General features: G+C 49.2%; 4 protein-coding genes across 4 annotated transcripts; 2 read left to right on the top strand and 2 right to left on the bottom strand.

Moving 5' to 3' along the window:
- Positions 1-2,387: 2,387 nt before the first annotated feature.
- MFIFM68171_09529 (uncharacterized protein) lies at positions 2,388-3,757 on the top strand (the record flags this gene model as incomplete). Its single annotated transcript, XM_071064948.1, has 3 exons — positions 2,388-3,156; positions 3,209-3,303; positions 3,404-3,757. The coding sequence occupies 3 exons, from the start codon at positions 2,388-2,390 to the stop codon at positions 3,755-3,757; spliced, it is 1,218 nt and encodes a 405-aa protein (XP_070921049.1).
- A 1,177-nt stretch (positions 3,758-4,934) lies between these two features.
- MFIFM68171_09528 (uncharacterized protein) lies at positions 4,935-5,195 on the bottom strand (the record flags this gene model as incomplete). The annotated part of the gene is made up of 1 exon (XM_071064947.1): positions 4,935-5,195. One exon carries the CDS (start codon positions 5,193-5,195, stop codon positions 4,935-4,937), a length of 261 nt encoding a protein of 86 aa, XP_070921048.1.
- A 5,241-nt stretch (positions 5,196-10,436) lies between these two features.
- Positions 10,437-11,035, top strand: MFIFM68171_09527 (uncharacterized protein; the record flags this gene model as incomplete). The annotated part of the gene is made up of 2 exons (XM_071064946.1): positions 10,437-10,488; positions 10,557-11,035. The coding sequence occupies 2 exons, from the start codon at positions 10,437-10,439 to the stop codon at positions 11,033-11,035; spliced, it is 531 nt and encodes a 176-aa protein (XP_070921047.1).
- A 6,204-nt stretch (positions 11,036-17,239) lies between these two features.
- MFIFM68171_09526 (uncharacterized protein) lies at positions 17,240-17,512 on the bottom strand (the record flags this gene model as incomplete). The annotated part of the gene is made up of 1 exon (XM_071064945.1): positions 17,240-17,512. The coding sequence occupies one exon, from the start codon at positions 17,510-17,512 to the stop codon at positions 17,240-17,242; it is 273 nt and encodes a 90-aa protein (XP_070921046.1).

Genomic DNA, 17,512 nt, shown 5'->3' with positions numbered 1-17,512 from the left:
CGATCCGGAAGTGGCAAATTCGGTGCGTTTGATGCTTCATTTCCGTTGTCAAGCCTCGCTTCACTGCCTTCTAGACCACCGAGTTCATCAGCAGAATCTAAGGCCCCTTCCAGAGCCAGGCTGGCAACCACTTGCAGCCAACGTCATTACCGCTTTCGTTGTTCGCCCCAACATCTTTCCCTATCTCCGTATAAACAAGGTTAACTATTATATTATTAGTATAATCAGGTAGTAGTAAGCAGCAGTTATTACTATAATAGTAAGTATTATGAAGTTTAGCAGATATCAATAGTATTGCTACTAGAGTTAGCTATACTATAAGCTAGACCCATACTCATTCCGCTATAGTATCTATTTTTATTTAGCTAACTGCACTATAGATAATCTACTGTCTATTAACAGAGCTATACTCGGTTCGATCAAGGTAGCTTACTAAAAGGACTGATTGTATATAGGAACAACTGTTACAACAGTGAGTTGGGGAAAACAGTCCCCAGAGGGTAGGGTCCCTCTGATCAGAGGGACACAGTTGCTAGGATGGTGCCCCGGAGGCTGGAACTTGCCGTGGGCCCATTTTTCTTTCGCACCATAAGTAGGGCCGTCCTGGCCATTGCTCCTTAGACAGGACAATCAATTCAGTACTTTTCTTCACACTTGTTGCAAGCTCAATTGACGAGCTCTCCTTGCGTGCAAAGTGATCTCCCTCTGATCAGAGGGAGCTCTATCTGCACATGTTGTTTTGACCTTGTTTAGGCTGCAGGGACCCGATTTGTGGTGGTGTCGCCTGGCCTGTCTTGTCTAGCTTGTCTCTCTGGCATTTGGCCATCTTTGCCCTCCCCCTTGTATTGGTGGGTATGTGGGTGTAGATGTGTGTTTCTGTACTATTTCAATAGTATTGAAAAGTAAAAAGAGATGAAAATGCTAGTAGGTACAGGTATAGTATGTTTTAAACTAAGGTTATAGCCTTCATCGCTAAGTGAACTGCTAGAGGTTTGGCTTCCCGATAACCTTCTGAGAATTTGGAGGTGTATACGTGCTTAAGTGTGTGCTAGGGTTTAGTACTGTGCGGGTACTGTTAACACCGAGAAGATATGTGCCCTAACCGACATGTACTTTTTGAGGTGGTCTAGACTGCTAAAACTTGAAGCCGCGCGCCTGCTAAAACAGCAGTCTAAACCGCAGCACGTGTTGTCTGGGTGGAAAATCCATTACCAAATCCCCTCGGTTAACAGGCCATCGAGCTTCCAAATAGATAGCTACCCGACTGCAAGGTGACAAAGATTAGTACATGGGCGGGGAGACTCCCTAGTAGATGCGTAGCTGTGCATCAGAGACTCAAGTAGTTTGACCTCGCCTGCCTCTCCCGTAACCTACCACAAAAGCCTCAGTTTTCACCCTTTTGCACACGGCCATGTAAGCTACCTTAACCTTAGAGGCATCCATTCGTGCCAACTCAGTTACGGAGTTGCCAACAAGGCTTGCGGAGGTCCAGCTGACTACCCACACGAGTACGGCAGTTAATGGAAGATAGGATAGGTCTAGAAGGTCCCGAATATAGAATCTCGTGGAAATGGTGAAGCTGGTAGACTCTGAAGATAAATGGGAGCCCTAGGCACCATCCGGTTGAATAAAATTAAGGACCTTTGAGGCTACAGAAGATCATCTTCGAATTGAAGCTATCACGGTCTTACCTTTCCTCCTAAGCTCTGGGGTCCGTGGCGATTTCCAAGCCCAGATACATCTGCCCTTGTCACATAATTACATCCAAGAGTACCTACCTAATTTCCTGGCCAAGAATATATCGCGTAGAAGCGTCTGTAGCGAAAATGATCACACGATGCCGCCAGCTTCTACTATACCGTCAGCAGCACAAAGAGAAACTTATCGCGAATGAGAATGTATCTGACATAGATGATTCAGAGGACGATAAATTTAAGGGTCCCCCAAGGAGAGTAGCGATAACGACGGAGCAGATAATCCAAAAACCCCCGAATAGCCTCGCAGTGAGTCAGCAACTGAGTACACGAGGGGCAACCACAATGTCACTTGCATCCGCACTCTCCTTGCTTTTGACGTTTCCTCATTTCGTAGACGCCAAAGTTGATCAAAATCTAAGCAGCGCTTCAGGACTTTTCCCTCATCACGCAGTTTCGGTTGAATTGATAGTTAAGTGGGGGTATAAAGAAATCTTCGTCACCTAATACTGCACCCCGGACCGCGGGGTCGCAGGATCGGATTCTCAAACATTGGTGGCTGCCTGCCAGTCAGAAGGACACGTCATTGGGTCTCCTAGGTGCCATCACTTGGTTATCCTATTCACGTTCACCGACACAACAACTCGTGTTCAGCAACGTCCGGCCCTACCGCGAACTGTGTGAGCATTGATCATGCAGCCCTTTTCCGTGTTTCTTTTTACCTTGTGGGATTCTTTGGTTTCATGGTCGCAACCGTGGCTTCCATTCGGGCTTGGCAGACGTTCCAACATCCCGCAGTTCATTCTCGACGCCCGCCACCCATGGATCGAGGCCAATAGGCAAGAGTTAGAAAGGACACCTGACGTTGCCGCATATCTCTGCCAGGTCGATCCAGCATTCTACATCGATAATGCCATACCGCCCAACTTATTCCAGCGCCTTGAAATCAACAACAATCGAGCGGGTATCGACCGATATGGGTGGGGGAATGCCCTGGAACGTCTTCGAGAGATCCAAAGCTGTCCTCCGGCATTAGAAGGGGTCGAGACGCTGGATGTTGATATTTTTGTGCATGAGGGCCAGGAACCAGAAAACCCTTCACTGGACTTCGTCAACCTCTTAGCCGATGTTCTCACCTCCATGCCAAACCTGAGGGCTATAGTCTGGGACATGCCATGCAAACAGACGCCACTGTTCGGGGAGGCTTTTACTTCCCGGGATCTGAAGCTGCGTTCCGTCCGGAATCTAACCGCCGGCCCGTTCTCCGAATACCTGGTCCCGCTGTGTCCGAACCTCGAGACGGTCACCTATTCCCCCAAGGCGTGGCACTGCGATTGGCATGTCCGACGCGAGAGGCCGTGTCCCAGAGAACTTCTTATTAAAGCGACAACCGGGAATAAGGACTTGACCAGTTTTAGCATGTCCGTGGGCTCGGGTATCTGGTCTCTAGACTTCCTCAAAGGTTTATTTGCATCGCAGGGCGTTAACCAAAAACCAGGCTGATCATTCTACAGAGATGCTGAGTGCGATGCCCAATCTCTCACATCTAGCAATATCCGGCCCTCTTAGAGTAGATGGGCTCGGTAGCTCAGATGAGCGAGTCCTCAAGGTACAGCCCAGTTGATAGACACCTCACCATCATGCATCATTCCGTATTACTACCTTACTAATACGGGTGTTGCGCTGGCTGACACCGGATTTCGTTGCAGAGATACCTCGAAGTTCTCGCCAGGTTTACCAACCTCCGCCACCTTGAACTCCCAGGCACCGACGACTTGGCACTTGGCTTTTACGGCTGGGCCGATTGCGGTAATGCATACTTCGGGGCCCAAGGGAGAGAATACGGCCGTCGAACCGCTAAGGAATCGGCCATGACGGCGGAGAAGGCAGGTCTTATTGCAATCGAAGCGCTACCTGACCTGGTCAATTTATCTATCGGAGGCAGCGAGGCGAATGTCACACGGGTAGATGGGGCTGTTGAACTCTCGTGGCCGTGGACTGGGCGGATGGATGAGTGGGCATATGATATTTTTCCTGACAGAGATGATAGAGAGGAGCTGTGAACACAATTGGACTTGCTGCACTTGATTTTTGCTAATTAATTTATGTTTCAACGTCTGATAATATTGGTTTCTGCGGATTAGGAACAATTGTCTATTGATCTACTGACCCCAACCTCCCATTGATCCGCAACGTCTAGGTAACATACGTAATCACCGCTCATATGACCACCTCAATACCGCAGTCTTTAACCCGGGAACACTCGTGAGCAAGAAAGAGTCAATTGTATTGCGTTCTACTGGTATCTCAGGAAAATTCTGTCCAAGGAGTGGATGTGGTTTTCTTTACATAGCCTAAGCTTAATTAATGTCGTGTAGCCTTATCACGAACCACCCTTGTATCTAACAATTCATGGGCCCTGAAGTTTCAAGGCTGCGTTAATAAGGAGACAGCATGCGCTAAAATGCGATCCGGTTACCTTAATAAGCCGCACGACAAATCATGCGTTCGGCTTAGCGCTGCTGTTCCCCCCGCCCCACCGCGCACTGCCGCTGTCCCACCTGCTCCGCCACAATCCCCCCGGTGAGGGAACCACATCAAGGTACGTTTGAAGACCGGCATCGGGAACGACAAACTCCAATCAACTTCGGAAAAATTGACCTTGTAGACCAAGGCTCTCTCTTATTAGCGACGAAGCCGCGGACAAACTACGAGTACAATGGATCCAGCCTCTCTTGACCTTGATGTTGCAGGCAATTCTACCCCTAATCACGAGGGCAATATGGAGCGCAAAGTCCTATATCGACTCTATCAAGGGAAGCTGTTGCCGATCTCATTTCCAAGCTTGAGGAGTTCTAGCTTAACATCTCCAATCTACACGTTCTCTAGAAAAGCAGCTCACTGGGTAAGGGTGATATGCGGTTCACCAGACATCTGTTCTTCTCTTTTGCTTTACTGCTTGCGAGGCAATGCTGTACGCATTTTGTAAAAAGCTACTACCTATAAAAGACTGATATACTTTGATACCTTAACTCGGAAGCCATACGGTGACGCGGTAACAAATCTCGACTACGTGCTCTGGTCCAGCACTCCCTCATAACGAATGAAACAAAGGTCGGTTTCAAGAACTGAGGAACGAACCCATCCATGAAGAGTCAATAAAGTGCCGTCAACGGAGCTCATTGGGAGGGCCTACGGAAGTAGCGACGGCCCGAGACATAGGGGCTTATGCCAAGGTACCTAGACGCCAAAGCTGAAAGAGCCGCCCTTGCCATCGCCGCCCTTGGCAGCGCCGCCAGCGTTTGCTTGAGCTTTGCCACCCTTTCCGGACATCTTGAAGTCGGCATTCGGGACCACTGTTCCGGTACCGAACCTGACGTCACCACCAGTACCGTTACCGGCAGTAACGGTTCCAGTCGGGCCGGTCCAGGTTCCACATGAAGTTGTAGCATCACCACCCTGGCCGGAGCCATCATATTGAGGTCTGGAAGCGCTGCTCATGGTGATAGGGAGGTATCGTGGCCTTGCAACGAGCAATGTAAGAGGTCTCTGTTCGTGTGTGATTGATGGATGCTTTCTGCTTCCGCACTGCCTTGGTTATACTTACTCTTACGGGAGGGATATGCACACATATTTATGTTGTGATGAGCATTTTCGTTCGGCCTCTTGGCCGAGCCGGTTCCAGTAGAGACAGCCATGAAGCTCCTATTTTCGGCGGAGGTTTTTCGACCCCCGCCTGTTCCGACGTGAAAAAGATGTCTCGCCGAGAAAAATTGAAATTAGGACGCCGCACAATAACGCCATCCTCTTCTGCCGACATCTGTAAGGTATGAGTGCTAATGCCGGCCACCCTCGTTGGCTCCGTGCTGCAAATGATGGGCACCCTGGGCGCTTGCTGGTGCACCCTCCCGCGTCCCTCGTAGTACATGCGAGCCGGTGTGGTATATAACCCAATATGGTTAGAACGGTCTGAAGATGTCGCAGAGGTCACAGGGCAGAGATGCCCGATTCAACGAGGGGCAGCTCCTTTCCTCAGGGTCCTGCCGTCTCGGAAAGAGCATTGGGCTAGTTTACTGCTTGAGGCACGCCCAATCCTGATTTCTCGCAGAAAGAGCTGCAGCCTTCACACCTTTTCTAATTCAAATACAAGCCAGGGTAGCCGCATGATCCAAGCCGGGGCTTGGAATACAACTCATGAATGCTTCCTCAACACTTTGTGTTCCAGCGAGGGATCCCGATGTGCCAGGAATCCGCTCTGGTGATCGACTCACGGGGGAAGTACTAGTACCTCCTGACCCATCGTCATAACCTTTCGAAACGCTACTTTCTTCTGCATGAGGTATATCATTCGGCGAGCTTTCATGCGGTCTTTCGGATGTCTCAAGACGCCAACACCAAGATGGAAATAAGATTGTCCGCGCCAGCCGCCATAAAGACGTACCGCAAGACCCTAACCTTAACTATCACGCCAGCCCGCGGTACCGCGATGTTGGCTCTGTCAGGATGACAAACCGTCGCTAGCGGCGGCGCAGGCCTTGACGGCCACGCGACGCTCGTCAATGGACACTTGGACAGTTCCCAGGGGTATTTGAAAGCAGGCGGCACATACGATGGGAGCACAATGTGCGGCAGTAAGGGCATTGGCAGAGGTACGAAGAGAGGGCGCGGTGGTACCGGCGCGGACCTGGGGGAATGCGTCCAACCTCTGTGCAGAAACGAAGGGCGGAAGAGGAATGTGTGGCCAGTTAGAAGCACCGAGGCTCCGGTGCAAGTGCGAAACCAGCCAAGGCAGCCAAACTAGTCGCTGCGAAGTGAGCTCTGGAGCTGGGTTGAGGGGCGTAGCTGATAGGACAGGAGCTAGGAACCTAGCTGTCTGGTACGTAATTTTTGTGACAACAATATTGAATTCTTTATTAAACATTTTTAACCCCTCAACACACTAGACATCAGGCCGTTTAGAGTCTGCAATCTAGGGAAAGGGACATCCTGGACATCCGAGTCATCCAAGTCATCCGACACCGTTGATCTCTAGTTCGAATTTATCCACGCGTGCTCGGGGATGAATTAACGTAATTCTCACGTAAGTATCTAGAGTGCGGTTCACCACGTTCAACACCCTGCCAACAGCAGCTTGCTTAGAATATAAGATGGATTTTTAATTCATTATCTTGCGTTGAAGCACGAACGAAGATAATGCAAATTTGACTTGCATATCTATCAATACGTAGTACTCTCATGAAAAAAAAAAAAAAAAAATATCTGGCGAAAGGATTTTCTGGGCCCTTATCACCGAATACAAGTCCGATGTATAGATCGCAAGCTTCCTAAGCGAGTCTAAGTTGATACGCCTGTTTCTGGTCGTTTGTTAGCCAACACCGAGGGTGGTGGCCGGAGCCGGGGGGGGGGGGGGGGGGGGGGTAGTGTTTGGTATATCGGGCTCGGGTTAAGAGGAGATGGGTTGTTAACCAATTATAACACCGTAATATAGTGCTGCGTCTATAGGTTGACAGTATCTCCTGAGAAGCGACAGATGTAGTCTGCAGCCCCAGAATTGGCACTGCTCTGACCTGGGAGAGTGTGTGTACGTGGGTCCTCTGATCCAAGCAGAGAGTGGGAGACATAATTCCCAGGCGATAAGGGTGTGGTGGCCCTGAACCTAGCCTCTCCGAGTCGGGGATGCCGCAGATTTCGATCGGTTGCGCGCCAGGGTCATGCATGGGGGTCCTACAGATGGAAGTACCCGTCGAGAGAGCTGCCTTCGCACAGATCCACACAGGAGCAATACCCGTTATCATGGCGAACACGTCACTGTGCTCCCGCGACGTGGAGCTAGCCACGCAAGTCCAAGCACTTGGTTGCCGGCCTTCCGAATTCTTGAGGGCTTAGCGGTACCACGGCGGCCTAGAGAACTGGGGTAGCGGCTTGGCGACTGCAGTCGTACTTCTCAATACCCTTTGTGCATGGTGGTGTGTGGTACAACAGGCACCCAAGGTGCCCAAAACACGGCGAGCGGCGGCTCCCCCGCCCAACCTGTCCAGTTTTGACGGATGCCGCGATACCCGCTCACTCCAACCCTATATGGGATCCCGACATAACAGAATCCCGAAAACCGAGAGCCATAATGAGATTGTCTCTGTACAGACCTGGATAGGAGCTGGGTGTGCTCAGGCGCCCCGCAGGATGCCCGGCGTATATGGGGTGCAAAGTTCCTCTCGGCCGTAACGAAGGCCTACTGTCCACACACACCAGTAAAATCTATTGTGGCATCACTTCTACCGTGATGGCCCAACTGCCGTGGTGCCCAACCCTTCGTGATGCTTGACGGATCAGTGTGGAGTTAGGTGCTCTCCGAAAGTTATTCGAGAGGAGAGGGGGATGGGTCCAGATGGATGAGCCCAAAGCACTTGAACCAAACCGACGTACAATAGAAGCGACCTACCTCCCGATCAGCTACCTTATCTAACTAGCTCCTTACCATTTGAGAGCCTACTAAGCCGTGATATCCAATAGCATGTAGTAAAACAACCAAATTTCGCGAATGAGGCCTCTGAAGCGGTGGCTAATGCTTCTAAGGATCTATGCCATATGATTCTAGCAAACATTTCATGTTACTTGCTAAGAGTGCAAGGCACAACGAATGGAAGAGGAGGCAGTTCTCATTGCCATGCTTGTTGAATTGCTTGCATTGAGCATGATATGGCCATTTGTAATTCCCTCTACGCGCTAATCACTTCCCCACAGCCATCCACGACACTCCACAACCGTATAGCTTAGTATCGCCCCAGGAGTCAGCATGGACCGTGAACCCGGTCAAGTCGATATCCGTTGCATACACCTTGACCCTGAAGTTGGTTCCGTGGAAGACATCCGCAGAACATATGCTCACCATTACCGTTGGGATGGACTTGAATCGCTTTCCAAAGCAGATACGCCCTTCCGTGTTGTGCCGGGGATTTTTCCACGGTCGAACTTCAGACGTATGCCACCCCCCAGACTCGATCACAGTACGCTGGCTAGATAACGAAGAGAGGTTCGACGCCAAAGAGGATAGCTGCTCGACTTTCTGAGACAGTGATGCGAGTTGGCTTGCCATGTCAGAGATAGGATCCCCGCCGACACCGAGACCGTTGCCGTTGACAGTTGCCGCGCCGCCCGTTCCTGACCCGCCCGCGCCCGAACCTGACCCTCCAGCGCCCGAGCCCGACCCGCCAGTGCTGTAAACATTGACTGTGACCTGAGGCCGGAAAAACAGGCGTTTTTTTTTGCCTCCTTGATCCTGCAGCCCAGGATTTTCACCATAAGCCGACTCTTCGTCGTTGATGCAGTCGAGGTGATTGTCCGCACCAACCCATACACAGTCATCGGGCCATGTCAAATGAAGACGTTCCGAAGGTTTTGGCGGCTCCACGTCCGTTGGCACCAGTACAGACATTGTGTTGAGATGACTATATATCGGTCAAAGGTAATTCCTATTGCAAGTCGATGTATGTGTGAGCATCCTGAGAATACCAATGAGTGGTGTCCTGTACTGCTTACCTGATGTCTTGATGTGATATTTTGGAGGCTAGAGCTGGTTGCGTCCTAGTAGATAAAACCGACCTACAGAGGACTGGGCGAAGGTATATTTATAAATTATCGTAAAGCCATGCCTAACGTAGTTGCGCTGCCTAATGTATTAACTAAGGGAGGGTCTTTTCGGGCTGTAAGCACATCATTTTTTCTTCTTCTCACTACTCCTAGAAGCTTCCTACAGCCCATTGTCTCAGCAACCACGTTCCCCTCCCTGCGAGCCTTCCATGTTGGCGTCCATGGAGCCGGCGCGGGTGCTACCTCTGACCGCGGAAATGGCGACGCCGCTGGCGGCGACGGCACAGCTGGTAGCATCAGGATCCGCCCTAAGTATCATGTCTCGGGCAGCGTCTTCAAAGCAACCCGCAAAGGGGGCGGTGCCACAGCCAAGTGGGGCGACACACTAAAGGTGGTAATGGCAAGGGGTGACTTCAACAAAGGTACACGTTTCTGCCCAACAACTCACCGTTCTTTCCCCTCCCCCTCCCTTCCTCCAACCATAGTCACCGGGTTTGTGTTAACCGCAGCCGCCCAGGCCGCTGTATTAGTTTGGGTACTCTTGCATCGGGGCCGGGTTGAACTCCACCAACTCATTCATGGTCACCGGGTTGGGCTACTTCCAATCGTCCGAGCACTTGCATTAGATTGGGTACAATTGCACCGGGAACGGAGTCCATCCGCCTAATCCTCATTCGAGGCATCTACATATGCCTAAGTAGGTTTAGAACATCCCATCGTTGTTCACCGGCATGGTTAGCTTGTTGAGCAGGTACATGTGCCTTTGGCGTTGTCTCTTTCTTTTGTTTCCGCTCAAAGCGCACCTATCCGAGATTTCTTACGAGCTTGCATAGCTAGTTGAATATGATACTTGCGGAGTCGATGTTTACGTGTGGCAACAGCACTGGCGTTAGGTATATCCTCCTGCGCAGCTTGAATATGCTGTGCTGCTGCCTAGCGCTGGAGGGACCATGACTATCTACGTAACCGATGAGACTGGATTGTCAATATGATTGAGCAACAAATCCACATACACGCTAAACAGCAGACTCACGAATATAAAGCCGTGCTCTTGGGGCTTCAAAATGCCTAGAGGGGGCAAATGACCTCCCTACCTCACCTGGCTGCCACGTGTCTAAGATCCAGGAGCCTTTGACGACATCCTTATCCAAGACGATGGGTTCCAGTGACCCCCAGGACATCAGCTTCCAGTATTGCGTTAGCAACGGTACACACATCTTGTTCATCATAACCGTCAAATCCCGTTCAACATGCTAACCACAACATGGGGCACAGAATGGTTCGATCGTACCGAGGAGGATGACTTGACCGTTGGGGAATTCATTGCCTGGGTCACGAATAGGCACCAGATTCCCGGCTTGGTGTCCCTTTCTTGCTCAGGCAAAACTCTCACCGACCGCTACGCTATCCTCGGTGATGTCTTGCGCGAGGAGAAAACTCTGCATGTCAACTCCGACAGGACGATTGCTGTGGCCGCCGGCGGGGTCGCTATGGGTGGTGAAGCGTATACCAAGCATGGGGTAGCTTCTGCTACCGGGGGTTTGGGTATGGGCGGACGGGTGGATGCGAGTGGTAAAGTGATTGGAGGTAGAGCTCTGGGCGGGAGAGGACAAGGAGAGAAAGGTCAGGGCGGCGAGGGTTGGGGTGGCATGGCATCCAATCCCAAGGGCGGTGAGGTTAAGAGTGGACGAGGGACAGGTGGTGAGTTCGAGGTTGCTAATGGACAGAAGGGCTGGAGCTTTCCCTGGAAATGAGGCAATTCCCAGCCTCCTCATGCACTCCGGTAGTTTAGAAGCATCATTCAATTCTACGATGGTTGCTATCATTTACCTCAAAGGTACCTATCTACCGCCGTCAGAGAGTCTTCGCATTTCATCGGCCTGAGTTGCACGCACGAGAGCACGGTGGTGGGATAATGGGGCTGAACTTATAGGAAAAAACCTCTAGGGTATTAGGTAGGGACAACAAAGCCAAAGAACGCTGGTATTATACTTAGGTATTGGATTTAAGGTTGGGGGCTGCTTGTAAGTAATTAACAGCTACCTGCCAGAACCACCCACTAAGACACGTATAGTTCCTTAATGCTGCCTATAGAATATAAGCACACATCTCTATCGGGACCAACGCTTCCAACAAGTCAAACAAGTCAAATCTGGCCCTCTATTTACCTTGATATGTTCCAGAAAAGCCAGATTTAGCTTGATTTACCAGGTTTCGATTTGACTTGTTAAGATTTGATTATTTAAATGGGTCTCGGATATAGTTATTCCGGATCTCCCCCCTCCCCCCCTCCCCTTATATCAAACTTTCCCGTGAAGATATTCCCAGTTGCCAGGTCGCTACATAGCTCAAGATATACCTCTTTGTCACGGGACCGGCTGAGGGCGCAGCCCCGGGTACGTGATATAAGCAAGTGGTGCGCAGCGTTCAATCACGGAGTGATTGAACTGGCGGATCTTTTGGTTCATTGGCAGAGTGGTTTACTGCGCGCCCTCTTACAATTGTTCAATCACTCCGTGGGTGCACTGGAGGTCCTGCGTTCAATTCGGCCAGGTGCCGCATGTCGGCGGGCGAGATGCCCTTGAGAGTGGCGATTGACGTCAGGGTTCCCCTCCTTCGTTGGCGCTCACAGTGACGTATGACATGGTGGCGGCGCGCTTCGCCCAAGGCCCTGCGGGGTGTGCGTGGTTTGGGTTCCCACCCACGGCGAGTCATACGGATCATTGGGGGTCTGACACTTGCCTGCTATCCTTAGTGGTCGGAAGCCGCCGCGAAGGAGCTCGAGGGCGAGCTCTTCCAGAGGGGAGGATAGTTGTCACGGGACCGGCTGAGGGCGCAGCCCCGGGTACGTGATATAAGCAAGTGGTGCGCAGCGTTCAATCACGGAGTGATTGAACTGGCGGATCTTTTGGTTCATTGGCAGAGTGGTTTACTGCGCGCCCTCTTACACTCTTGTTCCAGATAATGCACTTTGCGTCCAATTTTTCAAGCATTCTACTATATTAATCGTCTCTCCTTACATACTGTGCCGGTAGGTCTCAATAGTAAGCTTGACACGACTGAAAACGTACTCGTATTCTAAGGACATTGCTAGGACCAAGAGAAGATCGAAGGCCATAGTTGATAGACAAGGAAAATCTACCTTATATCCTCTCCACCACTTATGGATATTAGGAACCATCTTGACCAGCTCGGCAAGATTTTTTCTACCTCTTATTGAGCATTAGAGATGTTATCAGGTCTATTGTAATAACCCTAGATCGTAAGGAAGTTATCTTCACGTAGAGGAATGTTTAGTAACCCAATATTACTAGGTATAATGATAGAACCTCGAGATTGTTATAGCGTTCCTAGATGAACTAGTTAAAGCTAAAGATAATATAGAGCGCTTATTCGTTATCAAGATTTCTATTGATCTAGCTCGTCTTGTACCCAGGGTATAAAATTATAGTGAACTAATATATAGGTACCTCAAGTAATAATATATAATAACTATCTAGCTTCTTGATAGCAAATTAGATACTACTGCGGATAAACTTAATATTAAAATCCTCTTATACTGAGTTGGGGAAAACAGCCCCCAGAGGGCAAGGTCCCTCTGATCAGAGGGACACAGTTGCTAGGATAGTGCCCTGGAGGCTGGAACTTGCCGTGGACCCATTTTTCTTTCGCACCATAAGTAGGGCCGTCCTGGCCATTGCTCCTTAGACAGGACAATCAATTCAGTACTTTTCTTCACACTTGTTGCAAGCTCAATTGGCGAGCTCTCCTTGCGTGCAAAGTGATCTCCCTCTGATCAGAGGGAGCTCTATCTGCACATGTTGTTTTGACCTTGTTTAGGCTGCAGGGACCCGATTTGTGGTGGTGTCGCCTGGCCTGTCTTATCTATTTTGTCTGTCAGGCATTTGACTGTCTTTGCTCTCCCCCTTGTTTTTAGTGGGTATGTGTGAGGACCGGCTGAGCGGGGCCAGCGTGAGGCGCGGTCTGGAAGCCTCGGAGCCGCAGCGTAAGCGAGCCTCAGAAGCAACAACGGCACTAAGCTGGAATGGCATAAATAGCGCGTCAGATGAGCGTCGAAGGAGCGCACCAGCAAGGAGGACGACAAAGCAGCAGAGCGGGGAAGTAAGCCCTAGCGATACTGTCACGGGCATAAGAAGGAGGGCGGGAGACAGAGCTTAGGGGAGAGGCAGAGTTCAATGAGACCACCACTCAACCCCTAACGAGCACTCTGCTCCTACGTTGCGCGTGCACTGCTTGTACCCAGACACTCTGGTCTTACTACCCTTGGATCCTTGATCCTCACAGTATGTAGGTGTAGATGTGTGTTTCTGCACCATTTCAATACTTTCTCAGTAGCAATAGGCTTAGATAAGGCTATTAACATTGCTACTTATCTTCCAAGGTAGTCAACCTCGAAGTCCTCGAATCTCCTAGGGAATTCTGGCTAGCAATAAAGTTGTTGTAATAGCGTTAGCGGAGTTAGGAGCTCAATAGCTTCGAATCTACCTAATTCGATAGAGATCTCTAGCTTAGTAAAGATAACTACTTCTAAACTATCATAGAATCGCACTATATCCACCTTACGTTTTTCTTTTAATATAAACAATATAACAATAACCTTAGATAGAGTTAGACGATTACCCTCGAATTTCTTTATAGCTAGCAAGAACTTTTATAGTATTCTATTAATATATAAGCTTAGAAAATATAAAAAAAAAGCAATATATATATATCTAAGCTATAACCCTAACCCTAAGTTAATATCAACCCAGCTATATAAATGAGTCTATATATATTGCAATTAATTTAATTGATCTTAAAATAGGATTAAGATATTGAAATCTGGGTTAATAGAACTAAACTATATAATACCTGGCTTTATAGAGCCAGATCTAAGGTACCCATATTACAGTGGGTTAGATACTGATCTAGATCAATGTGATCCGATGTGATCAAGTGTAATCCGAGAGCCTAGATTACTGAGATCTATACGTCTAGACCTATATCCATGGATCTAGATCCTAGTAGTTCAATGCAAGGAAGTAAGAATAAGAGGGAGGTTCGCTCTCATCTCCAAATCCTGGATAGATGATAGTTAGCGACGCAGACGCGTACACACACAATCAAAACACACGATCAATTGTACCCACACTGAAAAAAAGGTTTTGCACCTACGATTTGAACCCATGTCAGATCGAAAATTGGGATTGCTGTGGGAAAAGGAGAGTGAAAGGATGATTCGCATTGAAGGAGCGGCGTCCACGCAGCTATCGCTTCTAAGGAGGTGGTAGGTGACAGTGTTGAACTCTGAACGTTCCAAAACTTCCGGCGAAGCCAGTAATTTATAGGCCCCTAACCCTGGCAGTGCCCCGCCTACACCTGACACCCTCCTGCACCTGACAACCCAGAACCTCTGCTCTATCTATCTACCTATCTACCACTACACGTACTAACCATACTTCTTTGTTACAGGAGTCCTCGCTCTCATAGGTTAAGTAGTTCCATTCCAACCTTCCACTTCTCACCTTGCTCTGTACTTGGTAAAAGGGAGGTCGTCACCTTCTAATGCAGAAGCTTACGAAATTATAGATATTCAACTACTGCAAATAGGATATTATAGCTAATAACCCAGTTAAGTAGGTAAGACTTGAAGCTATTGCTAAGTAACTATAATATCACTAGTATGTCCACCATAGCAGTACAGAATATCTCGAGTACCGAGCACTATTTTTTAAGAGCTAAGATGGTAGGTTCTTTACTCTCGTATTTCTAGTGCTCCTGATTGATATGGGTACTTAGTAATGACATTGCTTTAATGTTAAAGACTTGGAAGTAGTAATTGCAATACTAAAAGCGACCAATATCGTAGTGTAAGGAGTTGTTCACAGGTACGTTGAGGGAGTTGGGACACGATGTACCAGTACCAATAAGTTAATGATTATAGGTAGAAGTCTTCACGAACAGCCTCCTTCTATTGACAGAGACTGATCCTTACAGATCAGAAGTTCCCCCGTGTGTGCAGCTGCCACGTGGAGTTCTTATCTACCAGGTAACGTGACATTATTGCGGAGCATTCGCCCGGTTGTCCTAATTCCGTCAAGAGGCTCTCGTTACACGTAGCTCTTAATTACTTTAACAAGCTACCTTCCATAGAAGGATATCTACAAGGTATAAGGTCTTTTCCTATATATCTACTCTTCTAACAGATACTACTTTCCTTAGAGATTGATTTTAGGCTAGGATGTAAAATCTTTAGTGGGTAGAGCATCAAAATCCACATCGCCAAGATCCTTCAATTGGCTCTCGAGGTTTCGAGGGCTAGGACAAAGTCCCAAAGAGGGCTGGCTAGCTGAGATCTATATCTCTTCTGGCATTTTACAGTACAATATAGGAGGGTTATAGCTGTCAAAAGGATCATGTGCCAAAGGATTAAGATCACAGGATCTAGTGTGGGAGCCAAGCCCATGTACTCTATTTGAGCTAAGGAAGACTGGCAGCTAACTGCGCCACGGTACGAACGCCATCCTGTACGCGTATCTCGTCTATAAAAGGAGCAAACTCTCCAGCAAAGATAGATGGACAGAAGGCAGAACAACAAGGGACAATCAACACAATCAAGACAAGACACACAAAAATCCTAAACTGTCATTTCCCAAGATTCAGAGGTGCCGTGTTTCTGACAATAGCCAGGAAGAATATTACCAGATGGAACTTTGCTAAGTCTGGTTCTTATAACAGTCTTATACAGCACATAGAACTAGGGCTCAAATCGTTACCCAAACTCTAACAACTAAGACGTTATATAGGTAGGTCTATCGAAATCGAGCTAAATATGGCCAGTTTCAATTTGACTTGCTCAAATCATCAGATTAGCCAATTTGGTTTATTTTGTAGGGAATTGGATTGGACTTGTTTGGCTAATATTTGACTTGTTAGGAGCGCTGATCGGGACCTAGGATGATAGTAATAACCGGTTGCCTCGAAAGTTGCCTCAGTTGATTTGTGGATAGCAACGGTACCCGAGTATGTGCTTCAGCTAATTATGCCGCTTAGTTTGAACTAACATGCAGCATCCATTTATCGATTACAATGCTACGTATAATTGTTGGGCTGAATCTAGGGTCCAACCTAATCTTCTCCGACTTCTAAGTTCTGTCACACGTACAGAAGCTCGGCAGAGGTCGTGAGAAGTGCGTGGAAAGGTTGAAGTCTCTGAGGATCTATCTACTGCAGTAGAGAACTGAAGGATTAGCTTAAATACGAAGGAAAATGGTTTGGGCGAGCTCACATGATGAGCTGCTGAGCTCGGCGGTCAAGAGCCGAGCTCTACAAGTGCGATTTCCAGCGCGACAAGTTCTTACAGTTTGTATCGGAAACCTTTTGTCGTTGGTGGCAAGCAGCCACTCGGTGATGAACACGATAACGTACCTTGGCATGCATACGTTGCACACCGCATTGTGTCTGAGAGCGGGGCACGCGCACGGACTCATGGTCCAATCAACGAATTATGGACAAAAACGGTAACCTTAAGGTACTACAGAACGTCGCACCAGGCTCGAGCTCAATCCTCTCCTGCATCTACAGCAGCGCTACGACGGCAGTAGAGCAACCGGGGTAAACGGCATCCCCTTCTGCTCTCAATTCGGCGGCTAGACAACGGCTCTCGAGGCCTAGGTGGCGTTTAGATAGGGCAAGGTTGCTAGAGCGGGACCCTGATACCTAGAAGGACCGCGGATCCATCTGGTGTGAGATTGTCCGAGATATCTTCCCCCCCAGCCTTGTTGACTGACCTACAGCATCCCTATTTCCTACAGCGACAAAGTACAATGTCGTCAGCAACGTCCATCCAGACGCCCGCTACCGCTCGTGAGACAGGAACCGACGAGGCGCTAGGGGGAGCGCTAGAGACTTCGGACATCATCGGTATCGCAGTTGGTGTCCCATCGGGTATACTAGCTCTAATCAGCGCAATCATCGCCTTCTGCGCATGGAAGTACCCCAAATCCCCGATCGGGCACCTGGGTAACGCTGTTCGAGACCGGTTCGCCGCGGTTCGCGGCGGTGATGCCCGTGGCGGAGATGCAAGGGGTGACGGGGCTCGCGCTGGGGATGCTTACGGCGGACACGCCACCATCCCAGTTGTCGAGGGCGCGGTTGCGTATGGTGGGAGTGCTCGCGGCGGGGATGCTGCAGGATGTGGGGTAAGGGGGGGGGCTGGCTTCGGTGGACAT

Source organism: Madurella fahalii (assembly GCF_045866475.1).
Source record: "Madurella fahalii IFM 68171 DNA, scaffold_5, whole genome shotgun sequence".
NCBI classification, from domain to species: Eukaryota; Fungi; Ascomycota; class Sordariomycetes; order Sordariales; genus Madurella; species Madurella fahalii.
Note: the sequence above shows the minus strand (reverse complement) of the source record. Positions and strands in the feature narration are given on the sequence as shown.